This window comes from Lepidochelys olivacea, assembly GCF_965140295.1.
Source record: "Lepidochelys olivacea isolate rLepOli2 genome assembly, chromosome: 11".
Classification (NCBI taxonomy): Eukaryota; Metazoa; Chordata; order Testudines; family Cheloniidae; genus Lepidochelys; species Lepidochelys olivacea.
The window spans coordinates 14913135-14938603 of NC_140421.1; the positions used below are offsets into that span (position 1 = coordinate 14913135).

The 25469-nt window shown below is 39.1% G+C and overlaps 1 protein-coding gene across 1 annotated transcript in view; it reads left to right on the plus strand.

The window, feature by feature from the left end:
• CCDC93 (CCC complex scaffolding subunit CCDC93) overlaps window positions 1-25469 on the plus strand; it is a 104171-nt gene that overhangs the window by 73242 nt on the left and 5460 nt on the right. The window contains exons 14-21 of the mRNA XM_084643566.1: window positions 3369-3442; window positions 5828-5909; window positions 7452-7523; window positions 9359-9430; window positions 9741-9849; window positions 11422-11504; window positions 17115-17152; window positions 18758-18842. Of these exons, the coding sequence (XP_084499692.1) occupies window positions 3369-3442; window positions 5828-5909; window positions 7452-7523; window positions 9359-9430; window positions 9741-9849; window positions 11422-11504; window positions 17115-17152; window positions 18758-18842 (615 nt within the window). The remainder of the gene's footprint in view (window positions 1-3368; window positions 3443-5827; window positions 5910-7451; window positions 7524-9358; window positions 9431-9740; window positions 9850-11421; window positions 11505-17114; window positions 17153-18757; window positions 18843-25469) is intronic.

A 25469-nucleotide genomic window follows, 5' to 3' on the forward strand; every position in this document is an offset into this window, starting at 1 on the left:
AACATGCAATATTAGACAGACAAGTTGTATTTCTTTGAAACTGGTATTGACCCTACTTTCTTTTATTGCTGCACAGGCAAATTATACATGAAGGGTGGGATTTTGAAAAGCTCCCACTGAGTAATGTTTTGAAAATCAAATCAGAGTCCTAATAGCATAAAGGGGATTTTTTTTCTGATCATTTTTGGGACACTGAGGAGAATACTTCTGGTTGAGAGTGAAGTGGGATCAGGATATAGGCAGACTATAGACATATATTGGTGTACAGAAACTACTGGAGTTGTGGCTCATGAAACTAACTCATCTCATTCTGTTGAAACTGTGGGTGTAGTTAGTTTGCTGATGCCAGTTTGTTGGTTCCCTGCATGGTTTTGAGGAGATAAAGCAGTAAAACAGTGGATGGTTACAAGTTCAGGCGCCTCTCAATTCCATCAAAAATAAACACTTTTTTTTTTAAAATTATTTTGCTGGTCTGGCTGCCTCTCTGGATTAGTAATAGAATATATAGAATCTTTCATCTCTTGGTCATCGTTTTGACTTTTAGCCCAATTTGGTCAAGGCTAAAGATTGTTTCCATCTGATAGCTGTTGGATATCTAATTTGAAATCCATTCCAAATAAATGGGTAGCCAAGTCCCCAACCCCAATGACTAACTCAGCAGTAAGACTAAGAATTAAATGGGTAGAGAAATTAACTGTTACCTATAGAGATGATCCTTCCCCACCAGCATTGACACATGTGGAGAGGAAAACCAGCGTTTTTGCTGGGTGGTTCTGCAACCAGTGCATTGGATTTGAATACTTAGATTGGATAGAACTGCTAGTACAGTACCATGCTGGCTCAGCTAGACACTTAATCCAATGCTGTTTAATCTAAATACTAGAGCTCGTCAGAACATTTTCAATTACATTTCATTTTGCTGTTTTGTTGAATCCAGAACTTTTTGATGAAGTTTTTGTTGGGACAGATTTCTTGATTCAGGGGCTCTCTGGTAACCTGAGGCTTTCATCTCTAGAAAACCTACATTTTGACACAATTCCATGTCATGAAAATATTCAAAAAGTTTCGGTTTCATTCCCATGTGGAACAAAAACAAATTTTGAAAGCTGCCACAAAATGGTATTGTCATTGTCCTCTGGACAGCTCTGTAAATACCATGCAGTTTACTGGGCATAGGTGTTTTGGATGGGATCCCTAAAACAAAGGTCTTGTCTGTTCTGTGTGGCCATTAAAGATCCCATAGTGTGTTTTGTATGATAAATGGCTGGCCCCATGTAACTGACCATACTCCCCTTCACGTATGGGTCAATTGGATTCCACCCTTCACCCTTGGGATTACTGCTTTTCAATGCTTTTTTCATATAAATAGAGAGAGAGAGAGAGAGATAGTATAGGAAATAGTGTCCTTTCAGGACAGAAGATGCTATGCATATATAAGTACTCATAATCTCATCCATAGGGACTCTTCCCTCCACGACTGTCAGTGAGTATGTCTGCACTGCACACTAAGCCCAGGTCTGTGGGACTCTGTGAATACAAGCCCATGCCTGAGCATACTACATTGTGAACTTGGTTTACAAGTGGTGGACCAAGATGTCTCAGCCATGCTGACATGTCCATGCTGCACTACACAGACCTTCTGATTTGGGTCTGCAGCTTGTCTGATTTCCACCCTGCAAAATAACAGTGCTTGATCCTGAATCTCAGTAGGACTCAGTCTCTGACCCACCTCAGTAACAGGGTCCTAAAGCCTGGGTCCTGAGTATTCACTAATAGGAGGAGGAAAGAGAACTGTTGTAAAAAACTCTGTAGAAGGCCATTAAATCAGAAGAACAAAAGCAGCAAAGTACAGAATGATCTATCCGATTTTTAAGATTGACATGCAGTGCAGTTTTAGAAATGATCAGTATTTAGCAGTTGGCATTTGGATCTGTAGCGTTGGTTTCATAATCTGGTATAAATTTGCTGTAATATAGAGAGCCTTAGTTCATTTTGTACATAAATCCATACATATCAACATAAGGTTACCAAGGAAATGAACAGAAATGTAATTGCAACACCATATTAAATGTAGGGAACAAAGAAAGAAAGAGTCTGTGATGCCATGCAAACACAATAAAAATGTGATTAGATGTTAATTGTAAAGTTTTTTTAATGTCTTTCCTGAACCTTTCTACATGTCGTTCATTCTGACTTTAAAGTATGTTTACATTTAAAATATTAGGAGTAGCCCTAGGAGGTGGTGTGAGTTGGAGAGACCTTTCTGAGGCCTTCTCTAGGCTAGATATAAAAGCTGGGATGTTTACATCGTTGTTGTTTAGTCCATGCTAATTAATACCTTCCAGTACTCTAGTCCAGACCAAGCTGTTGTACTTCAGCATGTGCGCAGCTTGGCTGAGCTAAAACCTTGGCTCCCTTCTGAGATTTAAGCTGATCAGTATAGTTTGTACCAGTGGTCATACATCCCCGTCCTTCCTCTTTGCTACCTGGGGCTAGTAATTTACTGCTGGCCTCCACTAACAGCAAAGTACAACTCCCCCACACTTGTTCAACTTCTTGGACTAGTAAGAAGGGAAAGTGTAGCAAAGACTCCCTACATTCCTCTGCTCCTCCCTCTCCACACACTGCAGGGAAGGAGTAAGCACTTTACTAGCTCTGCTTAGTCCTATGTCCCTGCACTTAGGGTCCAGGCAGCCCATATAGGTGTTTAAGGCAGATTCTGATTCCCCTGTGTAGGTATACAGTCTGAATCACAGTTTTATGCTTAGATGGCGGGCTACAAAAGTTCATTGGAAGAAGAAAGAGGGAAGTCTTGAATCAGTCAGTTAGAATATTTCTTTTCTACAACCCCAATCTGATTTTAATTTTAGATAAGTTTTTTTTAAACAATATGATCTGTTGAACTTTCACATTTTGTTCCAAGACAAGGTTTTTGTGACTGACCCATACATCCCTGAAAAAAATGAAATATGACAATTTTGCTTGTATGTAGATAGGTTCCAAAATTAAGAGAGACAGGAGCATTTGGTACAGTCTTGTGCAATTTAGAATTCATTTATCCATCTTGCTGTGGAAGAGGGATTGTACATGTTGATTTGGGAGGGCAAGGTAGAGGGCAAGTGCAATGGTCAGTAAATTCGTCATATTTGCAGTATTCATACCTGGTAAGGAAATTCTGCTAACCTTGGAAAGAAATCTTACTTGTTAATGATGGCTAAGAAATAGAGCCAAAGATTTTAGGGAATTCTCTAAAGCTTTTATTTGGAGAAAGCTTATTTCCTTGGCTTCATTGTGTGGGAAGGCAGAGAAACATGAATCATTCTGTGTGTGCAAATGTATTTACATGTTTTATTAATTGCATCCCTTAGGTTAAGAGTTGCAGTGATCAATTGGACAAGGAGCTGGCAGCCTTAGAAACGGTGGAATCCCAAGCAGATTCTAGGTATGTTTTCTTCCTTTATGTGACTTATGATCATTGCAAACTGCTGGCATTGGCAATGTAGTATTCAGTGCTTATTTCTTATTCAGCCTAAATGTATAATTAACGTATGGCTGTGAGGAGTCTGTTTTCAGCTTAGTGAACAGCAGTGTGGTGGGATCTCTGGGGTGCAGCCTGGGACTGTGGGACTGCTGTGCCCCCTTATCCCCTCCAGCCTCGGCTCTCTCTGACAGTGCCATGCTAGTGACCAGCAGCAAACGCTCCAGGTGCTGTTATCACTCAGCACAACCGCATGTGGAGCCCCACACCCAGCTGGATTGCATGAATGCTCCCAGAGCCACTCATGAATCACACAGAGAAAGGCATCAGAGCCAAATCCTCCCAGCACTGTACCTCAGGAATATACCGTCTTGCACTGCTCAAGACGAGCAGTGCAAATTTATTAATTGGTTCACCACTTCATCAATGGGAAGGGATCTACACCAGCCTTTGCAAACTTGAGCAGTTTTGCCACATGCTTCAGGCAAACTCACTGCTAAAGATAAACAGTTAAACAAATTTATTGACTAGGAAAGATAGATTTAAGTGATAGGCAAAAAGTCAGTTAGTTACCAAAAGAAAAGAAAATATAAGCATGCAGTCTAAACTGTCAACCCTATTAGACTTGGCAACATCTAGATTAAGCAGTTTTTCTCACCCCACTGGATATTGCAGTCCTTTATATACAGGTTTGTCCCTTAAACCTAAGCCAGCCTCCTCTGTTGGAGTCTTCAGTCATCTTCTGAGTGTCTTGGTGGGGGTAGGAGAAAGGCCATGCATGGGGCCCTGTGTTCTGTTTTATACTCAGTCCCATGTGCTTGGGGAACACAAGTCCAGGCCTGTCTGGTGGGCATTGCTGAATCTTCAGGCAAGGTTGAGCAATTCCCCTGGTGTGGCCTTGCCCCATGCAGGTGAGTCATTGAATTGTAGCTCCCTTGCTGGACAATGGCTGTTGATGGGTTGTATGTTGGTTACTTTCCTTGCTGTTGCCTCTGGGGAGCTAATATCTGGGTGATTTCCCCAGTTTACAGAATGTTTTAGTGACCACCATACAACACAATTCTCATAACTTATATGCATTAATGATACACATATATGGACAGAGAAATGACTTTCAGCAGATCATAACCTTTCCCCTGATACCTTACAAGGCATGCTTTGTATGCAAGATCACGATTATATGAAAATGAGGACCATGGGGGTTACAGTCTACTCCCCCAAGGTATAGAATGTCACAGTGGGTGCTTGATGTCCAAGTGATTTCAGGTAGCGTGGTTCCTGCTAGTTTCATGTGCATTAATGATATAAATATATGGATAGAGGAATGCCTTTCAGCAGATCATAACCTTTCCCCTGATACCTCACATGGCCTGCTTTATATGCAATATCACAATTATATACAGATGGGGAATATGGGGGTTACAAGACGCTCCTCCAAGGTATAGAATGTCTCAAGCAGTTTTACAGTTAGACAAAAAGAAAAGCACCCAGCTTATTACTACAGTGGACTTAAATTCTGTATTTTTTTTGTTCTGCAAAATGTTAGCATAGTTAATTGACAATAGCCAGTTTTAGAATGTGAAACAAATCTCATAATCTTAAATGAAGAGTGAACAGCAGAATGAGTTGGGTATCACAAACTATTAAATTTCCAATTGCTTGATTTGTGATAAATGTGGCTGGCTTGTTTATTTTATCTTTAATACTCTTTACCTTTTAATAAATAAATGTCTCATGTTTCTCCCTTTCTCTGGGACAACCTGGAATTTCAGAAGTCAAGAAGATGTAGGATGAGTTACCATTTAGAGTTCCACAAAGGGGAGAAGATTTTTTCAAAGGCATAAATAGAAGTTAAGACCCCAGCTCCAATTGAAAGTTAGTAGAAGTTAGGAACTCCTATTTGAGCCTTTAAAATTTCACCCAACATGACCATAATCAGCTATTAAAAATGAAACTCTTCCTTTTTTGGAGAAGTTTAGGTATGTACTACAACCAGAGGGGCCCAAGACTGATTTGACAAGAGGATAAAGCCTCCCTATCCATTCTCCCCCCGTCCCTTCTCAAAGCTCAAGTCTTGAAGAAAAAAAAACTACACTATATATCAGATGGCAGGCGGCACTTCCAGAACTTTTTATAAATAATAGAGGACTGGAGGGAAGCATCATGAAGGCATTAAAATCTGTGCAGTATTATTTTGCATGGCACCATAAAGATATTTGTGTTTTGTTAGTTTAGCTCAGTGGCAGGGAAACTTATTTAAAATTAACCTTGTTCTAATAGTTTCGTTTTTCTTGTTTTAAATTTAGAAACTGAAAAAATTAATGTAGTTCGCTGTGTCTTCTAATTTAGCATATTGCAGAACCTACGAGCACTGGTGGCTATGAATGAAAATCTCAAAAGTCAAGAGCAAGATTTCAGAGCACATTGTAGGGTAAGTGTGTCTCTCTCTGTCTCTCTATCTTGTTACATGAAGATTGATCAAAAATTGGTAAATGTTGTTGTCCACCGCCACCTGCCCTGTAGTAGGTTTGTTTGTTGCCATTTACTGGTAATATCAGATCTGTTTTGAATAATGCCTACCCGGTCCATGACAGGATTGTGGAGAATCACATAGATCTGTCATCTAATGTATCTCTGAAACTAGGCTGGACAACCCTGCAGGTCTAGCTCTGGATTATCCAGAAGTGCTCGCCACTGGTCTTTAGATACAAATGAATAGGTGATTGATTTTTGTGTCCTTGCAAAGGGTATCTAAACTGTGGCATCTGTCAAAGTTCTGTCTTGTGTTACATATCATTCAGCTTGCGTAGTACAGAAGAGGTATATTGGAAGGATCATTTCTAAATGTAGGTAATAGTGTCATCAATATGTTGATGCACAGTTACGTGTCGTCTTACTCCATGAACCATGCTACGAAGAACACTTATTCAATGTTGGGCTTAGCTACATTAGATACCCATCTATCTTATTCACTGAGACAGCTTAGTCTCCTCTTGGACAGTGCAGCTAACAGTGCCCAGGACCTACTTCTTGGTCAAGGGCCACTGGGTTTGGAAAACCCACCAGAAGAGAGAAGCCCAAGATCAAGCTTATGCTCTGATAAATTAGTTAGTATCTAAGGTGCCACAAGTACTCCTTTTCTTTTCACTTTCAGAGTATGTTTCAATTTCAGTGCATAATTAATGTGTTTTCTGCTCGGTTTGCTGCTATGGTAATGCACACCCTGGAAATATGATAAAAAAGATCAGAGAGAATTGTTTTCCTTCTTTAGTTCTCAGTTCAACAAGAGCTGAAGAGACTTTGTTTAAACATAATGGAAGAAGAAGAAATGTCACCCCTCGGCAGAGACTAAGCATGGAATATTTTAGCCCCAAAGATGAATAATTTGAAATGTTCTGAAAACAGTGTTATGATGGAAATAATTTTGCAGCCTTTAACTTGATTTGGGTGCAGTTGTTGTGAAGGTGTCTACATACTGCAGACCAGTGTCAGAGTGCTGGTATTTTAACATTCCTACATTTCTCCAGTCCTGCTTTCCATATTATGTGTTGCTTAAGATGCATCTAAAGTATATATTCCACAAGTAAGAAATGTGGCTATTTCTACTTGAAAAACAAGGCATGCAGTTTAACATAATGAAGAACATTGGGCTCCTTCTTCCCGTAGCGCAGGGGAAGTTCCCAATACATGTACTTCATGTTTCAGAGTAGCAGCCGTGTTAGTCTGTATTCGCAAAAAGAAAAGGAGGACTTGTGGCACCTTAGAGACTAAGGTCAGTGAGCGAAGTGAGCTGTAGCTCACGAAAGCTTATGCTCAAATAAATTGGTTAGTCTCTAAGGTGCCACAAGTACTCCTTTTCTATGTACATCATGGAGTACTATCTAATGCAGAAGTTATTAAAATACAGATATGGGCTTTCTTTCCTTTTTTTTTCCTTGAGAAGGTAACTATAATGTTTCTATTGCTTTTAAAGGAAGAGATGGCACGCCTACAGCAAAATATTGCAAGTTTGAAAACCGAAGCAGACGAAAATGGGGAAGAAAAGGTAAACAGCAAATGTCAGAAGGTTTATTTTTAATTAGTATTTAAAAATATTCATTGGATAATTTTCTTCCTGTTTACACCTGTGTTATATTAACTAAAGTCCTGTTGGAATTTGAGACATACAGCCACCAACCTTGCATAACAGATTGACTATCATGCAGGTTACTAGGGTTCAAGAATAGCCTCAGCACTCTTGATCTACTAACTAGTAAACATTAAAAGCAAACCTATAGATAGATAGATATTGAGGTACCTAGTGTCCCCAATCAAACTAGATGCTGTACACACATAATGAAAAAAGGTAGTCCCACCACAAGGAGCAAATCTAAGTAAAAAATATAAGGAACAGGTGTATGCAACAGACAGTGGAGCACGAGGTTACAGTGAAACGCTTATTAGCGTAACAAGTAGCAGTCACTGTGAAACTTTGCTACCATGCATCTATGCTAATAGGAGGGCAGGAGAGTTATAGTAGAGAAAAGTGGAGGCTCAAGTTTAGTTATTTTGTATACCTTGAGATGACTAGAACAGCCTTGATACACTTCTTCCAGAATCGAGTGGGTGGCAGCTCGTGTAACTTGATCCCCCACCTCCTGAACACAACATGCATGGAGAGGAATTGAAACTTCAGACTTCTTGGTTAAAGCTTCACATGAAAGATATGATTTGGAAAGCCACAAAAGCTGGGAAATGCAGAGCAAATACCAGCCCTGCACCAAATTTATATCTGTAACTTATTCAAGGAAGTTAAAGTAAATGGTTTAAGGAGATGAGAACAGAACGATCTTAAATGCCTGGTGCCTGTGCTATACCTCAATATTGCAGAAGATATTAAAAATGAACACAACAGAAATGCTTTTTAACTAGCCTCTTTAGGATTTGAAACAGTTTAAGAACAAAACTTCTACCTGTCTGCCCCCACCCAAAGCCTGAACAAACCCCAGTGTGTGGTTTTCAGCTACTGGTGCTGTGTGAGCACTAGGGCGGAGTGAGACAAGAGGGAGGGAGAATAAAGGGGATCTTGTGCATGGATAATATAGGGCTAACATGACATGGGGAAATCTTGTACAGGCCCTGTCCCAGAGGGTGAATTGCACCTAGATATGATTGATGTAGCTATTATTATTGTTGCGATTATTGGTGTCATGATCACTATTATTGTGGTGTTGGTGGTGATCACTGGTTAAGTGCCTACTTGTGCACTTGGCACTGTCCAGGCACCTAGATGGTCCCTGGCCAACAAAGCTGAAAGGCTAACAGAAACCTAAGGACAACACAGTGGGAGAATCAAAAGAAGATGGTGATAACTTGGGGACCCCATCCTGTATAGAATTATGCATATGCTTAACACAGATGAGTAGTCTCATAGAAGTCGTTGATCACAAATGTATTGATGTCAATGGATTTACTCCAGTTTCACACTTGTGGTAACTGAGACCATAATCTGACTCATAATTTTTATGTTTTAACTGCATGTTACCGGACTTTACGATTGTCCCTTTGGAGGTGGTGTTCTCCAGTGAAAAGGCTACTTAAAAGCAATCTAAAAAATATATATGGCCTAAAAGCTAGTAAAATATGCAATTATTTATGTAGTGTAAATGACATTCAGAACTTAAATTTTGTTTTTCATACAGTTTCGTTAACCCATTCTCCTTAAAATAATATAAAAATGTTGACAATATTTTGGATGTCCTTAAAGGTGAACAAAATAAAGATTCCAATCTGTTTTTTTAATAATTGCTGACCAAAAGCCTCTCTCTTTTTTTAAGACTGTGGTTAAATTCTGTTGATTTGCTGTTAATCAGAAATTATCTTTGGTATCTCAAATTTTAGGAACCTAATAAGATAATAGACCAGCAATACAAAACTGAGAAAGATAAGCTACAAAAGATCAGACTATTACTGGTGAGTACAAAGTGATTTTTTGTTTGTGTTTTTTGGCAAACTTACTAGGGCAGAATTTTTGAAGTTTTCTTAGCTAAGCACTTAAATGTATTTCTGTAACTTTCTTCAACATTTGTAAGTGTAAGCAAGTACCTTTATAATTAATAGTGAAATATATCTTGAGGCTTAATCAAACTTACCAGATATATTAACTCTCGTTTGTGCAGGTATTTTTTAATTAGCTTATTTAGCAGGTTATTTCTAAATCTTGCTACCTTTTATCCATTTAAAATGAGAGCTGGGCCCTTTTTTCTCCCTTCCTTTCTCTCAGGCCCGAAGAAATAGAGAGATAGCTATTTTACAACGCAAGATTGATGAGGTACCCAGCAGAGCGGAGTTAACTCAGTATCAGAAGAGATTTATCGAACTTTATGGTCAGGGTACGTATATCAAACAGAAATGTACTCCTGGAGTCTAACCAGTGGAAGGAGCGTAATCACATTATAGGCTTATGGTGCATGACAACAGCACCTGCTAATTCTGCTCTATTTAACGGTCATTGGACATTCACATTGTATACCCCTCTTTTCAAGATTTTATAAACTGGCTATAAAAATTCCCTGGAGGCTGAAACTTGATGCACAAGATCTCTGGAGTAATTTTCTTTTGTTTGCAGTAGGTTCAGTCTCTTGGATCAATGATTAGTGTTTAGAAAGCCCTTAATCCACCGTTTACAGGGAAAGTCTCTACATCTGACTCATGTTTTATTAATCACAGTTAACGTTGGTTTACCATTTTTTGTATGACGTACGTGCGTGTGTGTTTTCTTTATAAGTATGTGGTTCTGACCCAAACAATGTCAAGATATCAAGATAAGGCTGGCTCTCTTAAACACCTCATGTCCCCTTTTATTGCTACGGGTTAGAGGAGTTAAAACAGAAAATTGTCAGGTTTTACAAATGTGCTGTGATATCTAGGCAGAAGAAGAATGTGAGCCTTGTCTCTAAATGTTTAATCTTTAATTCAGGTATCATGGCCCAAATTTTAGAAGTGTGTATGCACCCAGATAATGAAATTGTGCATGCAAATTGACCATTCTGCATATATGCTTCTAAATTTGGTCCTGTAATCATGGTGTCAGGAAAGGAGGAATGCATACTATGCATCTGTTGGTATGTATATACTATATGTTGTGTGTGTGTGTGTGTGTGTACAGATGTGAACAGTGCATAATCAGACATATACACAAACAGTATATAATGACAGGTTTCAGAGTAGCAGCCGTGTTAGTCTGTATTCGCAAAAAGAAAAGAAGTACTTATGGCACCTTAGAGACTAACCAATTTATTTGAGCATAAGCTTTCGTGAGCTACAGCTCACTTCATCGGATGCATTCAGTGGAAAATACCATCCGATGAAGTGAGCTGTAGCTCACAAAAGCTTATGCTCAAATTGGTTAGTCTCTAAGGTGCCACAAGTACTTATTTTCATTTAGAGTATATAATGTTACATATACACACAAACTGTTTTTTAAAAGAACATTAAGGTTGCTTTGTCAAGAACTCAAAAGTTAGGAAATGCCAGAATTAAGGTTGCTAGTGCAATTTTAATGGTTTCCCTTTTGCATATGCATTGTAATAGTCTTTAATTACATGAGTGCATACTTTTTTTTTTTTTTGCACAGCAACCCAGCCTCCTTCAGTGCACAGAATGGACGATACTTATTTAGTTAACAACTATTCAATATTTTGTTTTCTCGTCATTGTTCAATGTATGGCCCCAGGACCTATTTGCTGCACACTATTTAAATCCTGCTGTATAGACAGAGGCTGTTAATTTCCTTATGGGATTTTCTATAGTGCTCATCCTTGTGGTATCTGAAAGCTTGACAAATATTCATGAATTTATTTTCACAATACCTCTGTGAAATGAGAAGGTATTATCCCCATTTTACAAATGGGTACAGAGGCCCCATATGGTCTTTCATTGCTCTGTTTTTCTTTTGTTTTCAGTGTCAGCAACTCACAAAGAAACCAAGCAGTTCTTTACCCTCTATAATACATTGGATGATAAGAAGGTATATTTAGAAAAAGAGGTAAGAACATGTTTTTAAATGTTTAGCCCATGATAGGAGAATAGGATGCTGCTGAGTTTGTGTACAAGGCACTGGATTAAGCCTTGTCTATGCAGGGTACAGATAATTATCTCAAAAGGTCAGCACTGAGAAGAAATTGACTTGGGTCTAAAACTGTTTACAGAATGTTTGTGGAAATCTTTGGTTTGTTTGGTTTAATTCTGTTTAGGAAAATTTCTGCTTGTGTATTTTGTGTGTATATATGTGTTTTGTTTTTTTTAACAGAAGGGCCAATACCAGAAATAGATACCAGAATTACTCAATTTAGGCTCAAAAGGTGAATAAAATTAGGATACTGACACACATCATTTAAATTTTGGCTTCACAAAATCAGATTAACCTGGGGGTTAGTGATCCAGTGTCTGCATTAGTTTAGGGACCAATGCTACAGCCAGTGATTTCAGTTATCAAAGTAAATTGACATCAATGACAGCAAGATCTTAGGGTCTGATTCTGTTCCCCTTGAATTCAGCGACAGAACCTTTCTTGACTTCAAGGGGGCACGACCAAGCCCTTATTTATCATGAAAACACACTCTTCATTAAAGAGTTCTTCTGCTTCTACTCCCTATTCCTCCTCCTTCCCCCATCCAGAAATTAGAGCCAAATTCCTCTCTGGGGTAACACACAGTGGACTTACGCCAACAATGAATTTAACCCTTCTGTGATGTTACAGGTAAACTAGACTTCAGTGAGGACTGGAGGAATAAGCAGGAGCAGCAAATACATTTCTGATAAAGATCCTGGCTCCACATGACTGTTTTTCCATAATAAAGGATTTACTGGCATTTCAAAGTTTGTAAAACATCAGCAATGCTTTACTGGTTACTTTGAAGCATCTTCGGTTACTTAAATGTCATGAATCCTACATCAGTAAATAAAACAACATCTTAATCCGTAAAGATTGTTTTAACAGTTGTTCACATGGGTTTTTGTAAACAGTTCTAATGATGTTATGGTGAGATGAAAGTATACATTGCTTTCTTCAGTAAAATAAATGATAGCACAACAAGATTCGCATTAGCTGGTAAAAGTCTGACATTGCATGCTTCTCATTGCATTTTAATGAAACAAGAACAGAACATTGTTTAAATACCTTTACGAAGGCAGCCACTACTTGCTTTGTGTAACAGATGGTACCTTTACGGTACCATTAAGTAAGCATCTCTGTTCTCTAAGAGGAGGGGTAGCATAGAGAGCTGCAATCTAAAAATCCATCATCTTTTTCCTGAATAGTAGATTCTGACAAATATAAACTAGATATGAGTATTTGAATCAGCTGAGAGAATCAGGAATTCAATTTCCCTTTGAGGAAACAGTTGATTCTGACAGTCCTTGCCATGAAAATCATCTGAAAAAACAGATTAAAAAGTCAAGAACTCCGATATATGTGTATGTGTATACTGTGCTGGTAACATGTTCCAAAATGCAAGACCTGTTTTGTCCTTTCACAGTTCCCTTAGTTAGTCTATGGTGACCTAAGATCTGCCCATAACAGCCCTGGAAAGTTACTCAGTAGGAAAGAATGAGTTATCAGTTAGTGATGGACAAGGGTCTAAAGGTTTGGAAATTTTGGTTTCTGATAGGCATCCAAAGTTCAGAAGTGAAATCATCTGTTAAAGTCAATAGCAAAACTCATTGACTTCAGTAGGGCCAGGATTTTGCTATATGCAAAGTTTATTCAGCATTATCAACACTTCCTTGAACTGACAACCCTGCAAGACTGGGCTTTATACAGATTTACTGAAGTTCTTTGTTTCTGTCAGTGTGGGAAAAGCCACCAAAACAACCTTCTGATTTTGCTGTAATGAATTAGATGAATTAAGACTCTACACGTGTACCTTTGTTTAAGAGGTGGCTGCAGCCTTTGCCCATGGCACTATGGAGAGTGTTCTATTGTAATGCAAATATTGTAGCTTAGATTCTGACATTCGGATAACTTCTGTGAAGTTCCAGTTCAGCAAAGCACATAAGGAAGTATGCCTAAATACTGTGCTGAATCAAGCAATACAGCTGAGAATGTATTTTTTTTTAAATTAGGCCAATGATCATCAAAGTAGGACATCCTACTGTTTTCTAACTTACCTGTATTGATGATTGACATGATCTCCATAAAATGACATTCCTAGGATATCTACAGTGTATTTATCATTGAATATTTCTGTTTTTCTAAATGTAGTCAACATGTCATTTATATAAGATCAGTAAGACAAAATTATCACAGCACTGTAGATGTAGTTTATCTCTTGGTCTGATAAAATTGTCATTATGGTTTTGTCTTCCTCAAAAGCTTTTAAAAATTATCTCCTGGTGAGATCTGATGCTGAATTTTACTAGACAAAGAATTGAGTCAGCTGTATATATTCATGTTTATAATTTAAATCTCTGTTTATATGTTACATGTGGACTATATCGGCAAAACATCTGAACATAGATCCCATGATATGAGAATTATGAGACTAGTGCCAACTGTTAAAGATTTAATCTGTGTTGGGGGGGGGGGAATAATATTACACCATTAATGCTGGGCTATAAATATTTATCTAATACATTCTAAAAAGTTATTACCAAATGCCTTGCTTTATCTGTTTGCATTATATCCATTTTATTTGCCTGAATGATTGTGTTGTACACTATTCTAAATGAACAGACAATTTGCGGATCACATATTCTTTATTTAGCATGGCACATTAAGTAGCAGCTATGAAACTCATGATATTGCTTTAATGTCGTCTGTGGATTAGACTTTACTGCAGATTTTTGTAACATTTACTGAGGGTACAGGCGTACAAACTAATCTCTTTTCACTGATTGCTTCTGAAATAGAAATGAACCTACTAAAGACAGAGGTGACAGATTTTAGACCAGAAGTGCTTGATTGTTAAATAATGTATATCAAGGCTAATAGTCTCTTTTCTTTTGTAAAAATATTGAAATGAAACCTGGAGTAGTTTTGCCCAAAGTAACTCAATACTTATTTAAGTACAAACTGTGAGAAGAGTTTTACTTCTACCCTAACTGTATACTTATGAATGCAATTTTAAAAGGCAGCCATAACATACATCAAGGGTTTCCAATGGATTATGCTAATCTCAAGAGATGTCTGAGTGGTTTTTGATGTCAAAAATGTACAATATGGTTTCAGTTTTTTTGTTCTAGAAAAAAGGCTTCAGTGAACAAATATTTTGTATTAATATCCTATAAACCAAATGTCCCTTTACCCTTTTGGGTCTTGGTTTTCTTAAGATTCTTTGGAACGTATTTCTTCTTACAAAAAATAAAACAAAAAACCTTGAAGTATTCTGTGTATGGAGTGATTTCAAAATAGTAATGGAATCACTCACTCCTAGGGGTGGAATTGTGACATCAAAGGTATCTATGCTCATACAGTTGATTTTTACAAAATTGGCATAGTATTAATTTTTAAAATGCTATGACTGTTGGGAACCCACTTTCAAATTGTCTTATTTTTCCCACTGACTTCGTAGATATGAAATGTAACCCTATAGTTCTCTGTCATGGTCATGAAATACTGCTTTTCATTTGCTAGATATTTTGCAGGATACATTAATGTATGTTATGTAACAACATGGCCCATCCTTAAGGATGGCTTGGTTTGTTAGTATTGACAGAAGTAAGCAGAGATGGACTTTTTACCTTTTTTCCAGAGTTGGATAGAATATACTATTTTAGTTATTGTATCAAAGAGAGAGGAAATTTACACCATGAAAATGAAGTAGAATGGGGTGGGAAATGGCTTTTTTTCCTCCTGTTCTACATTGGGACAAAAATGAGACATTTTGAAGTTTTTAACCAAAAAAAATGAGACACACAGGATCTCTCTCTCTCTCTCTCTCTCTCTCTCTCTCTCTCTCTCTCTCTCTCTCTCTCTCTCTCTCCTGGTTATTAAGGCATTCATGTGGGAGATTCAGGTTCAAGTCCTTGCTCTGCTTGATTTAGACCAGTGATTTGAACCGGCATCTCCCGCATCCCAGGTGAGTGCCCTGACCACCAGGCTATTTGCTATTTTAGGGTGGTCTCTTGGTCTGGGTTTTGACCAGAAATTCTATCCTGGACCTGAGAAACCTTTTCCCAAAAGTTTTGTTGAAACTGACATATTCTTGCAGAAAGTTGTTGTGGGTTTTTGTTGGGTTTTTTGGTCAGAAAACATTCATTCGTCAAAACAAAAGTTTTGTAAAAAAAAAAAAAAAAAATTGACCTCTAAGTAGTATTCTTAACCTCTAAGTAGTAAGAACAGGATTTCTACACGCTAATAATACTCTTTGAAATCACTGATTTAAATCCATTAGGGTTGGGGCCTGATTCAGCAAACTCTAACATGCAGTGTGCTTATTGCTGTGCCATTGGGAATATGCGCATTAGTAAGCACTAAGTACAGTATTTGCAGAATTGGATTCTTACAGTACAGATGGCACATTTTCAAACATTCGTCATCAAAAGGCAAAATCGTACTTTGGAAAACCTCACTACTTGTCCACTGGAGACTAATAGGAACTATTCAAAGCTATGATAAAGAATCCCATCAACCATTCCTCTGATTTTCTTTTTCTCTAAATGTGTTGGAGAGAATAATAAGATTCCCAAGCAAGTCTCAATTAGCATTTTGTATGGAAGAGTCGTTCCATATGCTGTTAGGTACAAGCTTGCAAAGGGCCTTTAAATGTGTGTTAATAAAACAAGTAACTATGGAGGAAGTTTTCAAAAGCACAGTTCACGGGTGCCTAACTCTGATTGAAAGTTCATGTGTCTAAAGTGTCATTTGTGCCAACCAGTTGCCTGGTTTGCATGTCTAAGTGAAGTTTTTTTCCCAAGGAAACACATTCTTTAACAGATCTTTTGAATGCAGTTTTTTCATTCAGGCTCTTTGAAAAAGTGTGGATCTGCTCTGAAAACTGCATTGTGGAATCCCATATATATATAATGGTTTACCTGTCTAATGTGCCTACTTTACTACTAAAGATGTTTGTTCCACTTCAAGGCTTGCAAACACAATTTGGCCTCCATGAGTTAAACAGGGTCCTTTCATGTATCCTATTATTTTCAGTGATATCAGTTCTGCAGGCCACATGGTGCCCCTTACTACACCTGTTCACCTTAATTGTGTTATACATTCAGCCCTCCTTGACATTTTGTACAACCCTCAAGTGGTTTGGTTTAGGAAGTCTGCCTATATAGCAGACTTTTCGCTGGTGTAGTTGTATTGATATAGTTAAGCTATAACAGATGTGCTGCATTTATGATGTAAGCCCTGCTTTACATTGGTGCAGCTTTTCCACCAGTGCAGATTTCTCTAAATAAACAGGCCCTTAACCCTGCACTAGTTAACAGGAGTGAAAAGCAGTAAAACTGTTTTTGTCACTAATGTAAGCTGATTGTAACTCTCTCAGTACATGCAGATAGCCTCATGTAATGCTCTGCAAAACAAGAAGATGGCATTTTTATACAGCTGACTTTTTTCTGAGCTAAATCACATTTTAAAGTAACTGAAAATCTATGTTGCTGTTGGAGAGGAAGATGTACATTTTCAACTATGTGTTTTTGTCTTCACCAGGTTAACTTGCTGAACTCAATTCATGATAATTTCCAGCAGTAAGTAACTTGAGTCATTAGCTCTTGGTATCTACTCATACATCTATAGTTGGTTGGCAAAATCTGGGTGGAAATTGTTCAAAAATGCTTGCAAAACTTTCTGATTCTTCTTTAAACTTTATACATTTGAAATTTTAATGGCCAGTTCTGAGTAAGATCCAGTACGTTTTGTAATTTTTGATAGCCACATGCTATACCTTGGCACAAATGAAGTAATATAATTACTTAAGAACACATGTGGAATGTATATCTTAATACTTTGCTCTTGGGATTGTATTGTGTTAAATTATGCTTAAATTGCTCACTTAAATTGTAACACTTTTTTCATACTTCTAACTTACTGGCACTTTTAAAAACCTTGTTTGACATATTTGTCAAGTTGGGCTTGTCATATGAAAATAACTACAGACTCCACACGTTTCTTAACTATAACTTAAGCATATGTTTGTCATAGCCCAGAGTTTCTATGACAAACCTCTGTTTAAAAAGTGATGGTTGGATAACAGAAGTCTCGTAGTGAAATCTTGGCCATTGACTTCAGTGTGGCCAGGGTTTCACCCTTCAGCCTGTTGAGCAATACTCCAATGTGAATTTTTACAAATGTACTTCTATCTTTGTCCAGTAAAGTGAAGAATGGGAGAGAAACTAAGGTGTTAAATAGTTCTGAACTATTATTCTATTATTCAATAGATTGATAATAGCTTGATATTTTAGTGCATGACATATTTTGCTCATCATAATGCAATCATAACTTTTTAAATTTTCCTATGAATTTGAACCCTTTGCTTTTGTTATCCTGATAAAGCCTTGTTTTGACTGACCATTTTCTTGCCACGACAAGCAACCACCTCTAACTATAACAGAAACATTTTGAACTTGTTAATTGTAACAAACTAACTAAATATATTGGATACATTCCACTAAAGTAGAGTACAGAGATCTGCTTTGTTCAGTGGTGAGATCTCCATTGTACTACTCTCTAGTCAATGGGAAGTTATACTCTTGACTGTTCACTTGGGCAGTTTATTTTTAAAGGTAAAGTGGTTATCTAAAATTACCACAGTTTTAAATTAAGCATGGAATAGAATAACAATTGTTGTACTTTACACCAAAATAATTATGAAATCAGAAATGTAAATTATAACCACTAAAACAAAACTGTGCTTACAGATCTTACTGACATGCCAGTCCTCTAATCCATTCCTGCTTTTCACATGAGCTACTCCTTTCTAAACACTTACTTTGAAACCATGCTTTTGGTCCATCAATAGCTATTATCACTGCACAAAACACTAGCAAAGGGAACAGTCATGCACAAGACAGGGAGATGAACTGGGTGATCTAATAGAGTTGGTGATATATGCCAGTGGACCGATGACAGTTTACATTGGCTGATGATCTGGCCCGTTATCTTTTATCTTGGATTGTCTGAATCTACTTTTTATCCCTTTACACTTTGCAGAAAGCTGTAGTTTTAAGCCCACATATTCATATTGCTTAAGTCTATTTTGAAAGTTCTACATGCAGGATAGATAAAAATTGTAGAGGAAATTCTTGTTTTGTCAAACTCCCTCCCCTCTTAGTCAGTATCCATTTTTCTTCCAGAGCAATGGCCTCTTCTGGTGCTCGTGAGCAGTTTCTGCGGCAGATGGAGCAGATTGTAGAAGGAATTAAACAGAATCGAATGAAGGTTAAACTGTTCCTTCTTGTTTTCTTTGGCAGAAGCTTGGAATTATTTCAGACAAGGCTGAATGGTTAAAAAAAAATTGGTGTGATGAGAGGCAAACTAATTAAACACCTGACAAGTCTCATCATTTCTATTTTGTACTCTTCCTTAAATAAGAGCCTGTAACTAAAATTTTAGTGAGTAGATCAGAACTGCATCTTTATGCCAGCACTTATCTCACTCCAGACAAGTTGCAGTACTTAAATTAGATTTTGGTGTTACAATATGGATCAGTCATAGGGACTCATAGCCTGATTCAACGCCACTGAAGTTGGGAGTTAGGCCTTAGGTGTCCATGGCAGTGGGGTCTGGCCCTCAATGGTCTGCTCTCATGCACATTTCTCCAGTCCCTTTAAGGCTGTTCTTCAGTGGCAGCAGCAGCAAAGCTGAAACTGAAGAACCTATGCACTGGTCCCGAATACATTTTGAAGTTGCTTGTTCCTTTGTAAATATAATGTAATTATTGCCGTTTGGATATCTTAGGTTTTTTTATTTTACTTCTATCTTTGCTTTATTCCTTTCACCTAAAAAAGTATCCTTGATTTCCCCCCCAAATAATGTTATAACACTTGTGAGTTTTAGCCTAGTTAATGACACCATGTCAACCGGTCCTAGTGGGTGAACCCACTGAGATTCTCTATTCTTAAGAACTAAGAATCATGTGTGATGTTAGGATTTTTATAATTGTTCTTTATTTAATTTGAAATCTCAAGCATGACCGAGTATCAGGGAGGAGGCTAGACCAGATGTCACATATTGAGAGTTACAGATTCTCTATACTGTTTCTTTGTTATTGGGATAAATGTCCACACAAGGACTTCCAGATATTAATATGATGAAACCTATGTATAGAGAACATGGATACAGTGGAGTTCAGTTTAGCATGAAGCTCTTCTGTAAAAATGGAGAATTTATTATTAGCCACTGTCCTGGAGGAGATAGGTGTTTCAGTACTTCAAAATTTGCAGTGAATTGCCTCGAATTGTTTGAGCAGTTGTTTTTTAATAGAATGGACAAATTCTGCGTGGCACAGACAGTAGTGAAGTTGGTTATTTGCTTTGTTTGATTTTCCATTAGCAAGCCCATTGAGATCATTTGATTTTGAGGCGTTTATGGACATTATGGAAATATTTCAGAGCAGCATATTTTTTACTCATGAAGTTGGCAGTAATTATGCCTGTTTGTTCTGGAAGGCTGACAAACTCTTTAATGACACTTAATTGCTGCAGCAACAACTCCAAAAATGACAACAATTGTTCAAAGTTGTTCTTCCTCCACCTCTGCTACTTCATAAATTGTTTAATTGGTGACAGCTGAGAAAATAAAAGATTTTTATGGGAGAGTGAGGGAAGAGGAGCCTTATTGATATCTCTTGTACGTACTCCTTCCTTCCTTCCTCTATTATGAATTGACCCCAGCCTCTTAAGACCAGGCAAACCCCCACTGCTCTCCTGTTTGATTCCACTTAAAAAAACAAAAGTTCAGCCATTTAGTTATCTAGAAAAAAAGATATAGAGTCCGATGACTATCATTGGTTGGTGACAGTACAGCATCTGCAACCACTATGTGAGAGAAGACTCTGAGATCTCAGTCCTGCTGCATTGAAGGCAGAAGTAGTGTTGCCATTGAAGCCATTGTGAGTAGGATAAGGCCCTGAGAGAGCTCATTCTTTCTCCTTAGGTCCCCATGATAGCTGCCTTCTACCTGTAAGATGTCTAATGGAAAAAAGCAAACTTGAAGGGTTCTGTGAGAGTGTGATTTAAACTGGAGTAAATGATGGATTCTCTGTAACTTGAAGTCTTTAAATCATGATTTGAGGACTTTAGTAACTCAGCCAGAGGTTATGGGCCTATTAAGGAATGATGTGCAGAAGGGAAGACTAGAGGATCACAATAGTCCCTTCTGGCCTTTGAGTCTGTGAGAACTGAAATTATCTGAGGAAAGAGACAAAAATGGCTTATTGTTCAAAGAGTAGTTTAGTGGGTACAGAACAATGGCCAATCTTCTCACTGCCACTGTAGGCATATTGGGATAAATATTGGGCATGGTAAAGGGTCGTTGCCCCTGGAGATGGCTTGGCAGGCCTGTCTCCCCACCTTCAACTCCTCCATGCCCTCCTGCCGAGCCAGTGTGGGAATTTGCAGGTCCTTCAAGTAGTGTCCCTATGGGTGCTCCACTGTAGGTATATCTGTGCCCCTGCACCTCTGATTGAAGATTTTAGGTAGCAATGTCCATTTGTCATGCACGTGCACTCTCTCTGCCTCGCGGCTAACTAGCGTTGCATGGGCGAACCACACTTAGTTCCTTCTCAACCGCCCTTGGCCTGAGTTGCAGTGAGTAGCAGTCCAGTTTGCTTACCTCATTTTCATTATAATTGATAGTGTTTTGTTTTGTAGCTTGTTATAGAGTTTCCATTTATTTTTGTAGAATTTCTAGAGCTTCTCTTTTAAGTTCCCCCCCCCAAAATGGTTCTTTCTCCCTGTTCTCCCCCCACTTTTTTTTTTGCCCAGCTCTTCTGGTTTAAACTATGCCTCTCCTGTGGGGGGGGGGGGCAATACCAGTTATGGACAGACACTCCCACTGCGTCTGGTGCCTCGGAGAGGCTCACATCCCACCAAAGTGCACCTTCTGCCAGCAATTGAAGGCTAGATCCCGAAGGAACCAGGAGTTAAAGTTGAAACTCCTCCTCATAGAGGGTGCTTTTAAACCAGCGTCCGACTCTGGTCCTGAATCCTTTCCATGGCAGAGATCATCCCCAGAGCCTTCAACTTCTAGGGAGGGAGAGCTGAGAGAAAACCTTCTGACTCCCCTCACAAGCCTCCAAAAAGAGGGCTGCAAGCTCTCAAACTGACCTCCTGACCAGCCAGAGGAGATCCCTGGCATGATTGGTCACCTTGGCACCAGCAGCTGCAAAATGCTGTATTAAGAAGACACAGGGATCCTCGGTAAACAAGTTCCACTGCAGTGCCTGAAGACCTGAAGGGCACAGGCTCTGAAGCAGCAGCACTGCTGCCAAAGACGAGAGCAGAGACCTTAGTAGTACTGACGGAGAAGTCCTCAGCACCAGCCACCTCAAAACAACTCTCTTCAGACCATGCATCCCATAAAAGATTGTCAGTATTGACAGTCTCTGATGGTACCACAGGAATTTCGCTTTTCTAGGGACCTTATGATTGTGGAGACAGCAATGTCCCCGCTATTCAGTACCGGGGCTCCGAAGACGGATGCATCACTTCACACTTTAAAAGTTTCCAGAGCCACGCTGTGCTCTCTAGGAATCTACACACTGGGGCAGAAAAAAAATTTAGTTCCCAACCATCTCACAGATCCCAACCACGCCAGTTCCTCCCACCACAGTGATACTACGAGCCACAATGAAAGAGACTTAAGATGCAAAAGCAGAAACCGTCAGCCTCCCAGTTTTCAACATTTCAGCCCTTGACCTCAAAACACCAGTTGTGTTGCCTTGGTCAAGGCCCCAGTCAGCCACTCCTTACGACAACGGCTGCAAAACACAGACCTTCCACATTCCTTCGGGTGTCGCCTCGCTCTCTTTCTCTGGAATTGGGAAAACATCACTTCTGACAAATGAGTCTTGGAGATAATTTCCAAGGGTTACTTTATGCACTTCAGCTCCCTCCCTCCCCGTTACTTTTCAGGGACCTTTCTCACAAGAGACTGTTACGTCAGGAAATAAATCACCTGCTATGCCTAGGGGCGATAGAACCAGTCCTTGCTCACCTCAGAGGCAGAGGCTTTTTTTCCAAATATTTCCTGATCCGCAAAAGACAAGGAGGTTGGAGACCCCTATCATCCCCTATAGAGATCAAAGAGCACTAAACAGGCGCAAAGATTCAGGATAACACTAGCAGCAATTATTCCATTCCTAGATCAGGGAGAATGGTTCTTGGCCCTTGACCTACAGGATGCCTTCATAGAATCATCATAGAATATCAGGGTTGGAAGGGACCTCAGGAGGTCATCTAGTCCAACCACCTGCTGGATTCATCCGCATCTCAGTCCTACCGTTCCACAGAAGATTTCTCCAATATACCTTTGGGCAGGACCACTACCAGTATAGAGTACTTCCATTCCGCTTCTCATCTGCACCCACAGTATTTTCTAAAGTTCTCTCCGGAGTAGCAGCACATCTATGAACATTAAGTATCGTTATTTACCCATATCTGTAGAACACCTTCTCAAGGTTCGTTCCTTCAAAGACGCCTGACACGCCACCCAAAGGACTATTCGCATATTTGTGCAACTGGGTCTACAACTCAATATCCAGAAATCGACCTTAACTCCCGTACAATGTTTCGAGTTGAACGCGATGCAGTGCAAGTAAGAGCGTTCCTCCTGATGTACAGATTCAACATCCTGACCAGTATCATAGAGACAGTTCAGGACAGCCCACAAACATCAGCCAGAAATTGCCTTTAGCTTCTCGGGCACATGGCAGCATGCACATTTGTGACATCTCACGCCTGATGACACAGGAGGTGTCTACAGATATGGCTCAGATCTGTTTACATGCCAAACAAGGACAGGCTAAGCACGCCATTGTGGATACCCTCCAGGTCAAACATTCCCTGGAATGGTGGAAAGATCCATCCAGTGTCTGTGCAGGAATCCACCCCCTCCACCACCCCCCAGCACTGATGATAACAGATGCCTCTCTGATAAGCTGAGAAGCCCATCTAAACAGTCATAGAGTTCAGGGTAAATGATCCCCCATGGAAGCTGTATGGCATATCAACCTTCTGGAATTAAGAGCCATCAGAAATGCCTGTGCACACTTTCTCCCATTCATCAGAAGGATTCATGTAGGGCTAGCAATCTAGAAACCATTTTCACCAGGTACTTCTTATTCTGCCTATTTTAAAAAACGTGAAAGAATTAGCAGCAACAGGTGCTTCTCATCCATCCTCTGCAAAGGGGATTATATCTTTAGAACGGTGTTTTGCTTTAGGATGTTAGTGTGTGCTCTCAAGAGCAGCAGTGGGTCTTAGGCTCATGACTCCATGAGTAGGTCGATAACAAACATCTCTTTGAACAAGAATTCTTTCAGACTAAATAGGTTCTGAGATGGCAAAACACCTGTATAAAATACTCATTCTTCACCTCTTGGCTTTTATATTGATCCCTCACTTAGCAGAAGCTTCTTGCCTCACTTCTTTGGACAGGTAAATTAGCTGCACATGGAAGGGTGTTCACCCTCTCTCTCTTCGCAGGGAAGGGTGTGTGCGCGCTCTCTCTCTCTCAAACCACTTTCAGCAGATTTTCCTGCTCCCTGAACTTTTTCACCACTTGATCCATAGTCAGCCTTTCCCAAGAGTCTGAATTTAGATTTTCTCCAGCTTTGAAATGAAAAGTTCTTAACTTAAATGTGTTGGGCCTGATTCTTGCTGATGCTAAAGTCACTCTAGTGTCAGATACAGGTGCCTTAAAATGGGTATAAATATAATCTTATTCTTATTTTAAGGAGTCTCTACACTGCCAGAGCAGTTTTAAAGGGGCCTTAATGTAAATAAAAATCTCACCGGTTATTTCTTTGTTGATCACCAAAAATGTGCTTGTTATACTGACCGTGTATTAGTACATATTTGTTAATGAGCATTTGTATGTAATGCCTTAGCGTTATCGTCATGAGACCCTACAGGTACAGTCCCTGCCCTGAAGAGTCAAGTTTAGATTTGACATGACCAGCCACAAGGAGAGGTATTGGGCAAAGGAGGGATGATGGAAGTTTAAGTTTGTTCATATCATATTAGTTTCTCCTTGTTTTCATTAATAAATGAAATATTTTTAAAATTATTTTACATTAAATGTTCAAGGTTTGATGAGGGGAGTGCAAGTCCTTGCTGGTGAGATTGAGGAAGGAAACCGGTTATGAGGGATTTGAGCAGGAGAGGGATAGACATAGTCAGTGCAGCAGGGTTTTTCACTTGACTGAATATTCTTTGCCCTTCTCTTTGCTAAGAGATGTACTTCAGAAGACAAGCAGCAGACTGCTCCATTGTGCTAAAGGCAGGAGGAGCTTTTTGTCTCCCTCCAGTAGTACTCCCAGCAGAGCCTATCTGCTTTTGTTTATGTACACCAAGTGCGAAGCCACAAGCACTGATCTTCTTCCCTCTGCCTTAGGTGCTGGGAACTCAGAATGCAGCTTTTCAATATGAACTACCAGTGTGTTTGCTTTACAGTGTGTTTTGATAGGGTCTCTCTTCAGGGAGCATCCTGGTTCTTTGTTTTGGAATAACAAATTGCAGGTGCTTCCCAAACAGCTCACGTTAATGCTTTATAGCAGTAGAAAATACCTCTGATGAATTTCTCCAAATGGATATTCTCCATTTATAGGCCCAGTTCTCCACTGCCTGGAACCTTGTGTGATCCCTTTCCTCTGTGCAAACTGCTATCAAATCAGAATGACAGCATTGCCCACCCCCTTTGAACAGGATTATATGACCACATAAGGCAGTGGAGAATCAGCCCCAGTGTCTCCCACAGGAACAGACAAGATGGAAATACTATATACAGGCTATATTTGGAACATGAAGAATGTTATATTTTTAAATGCGGGTTCATTTTTTACTT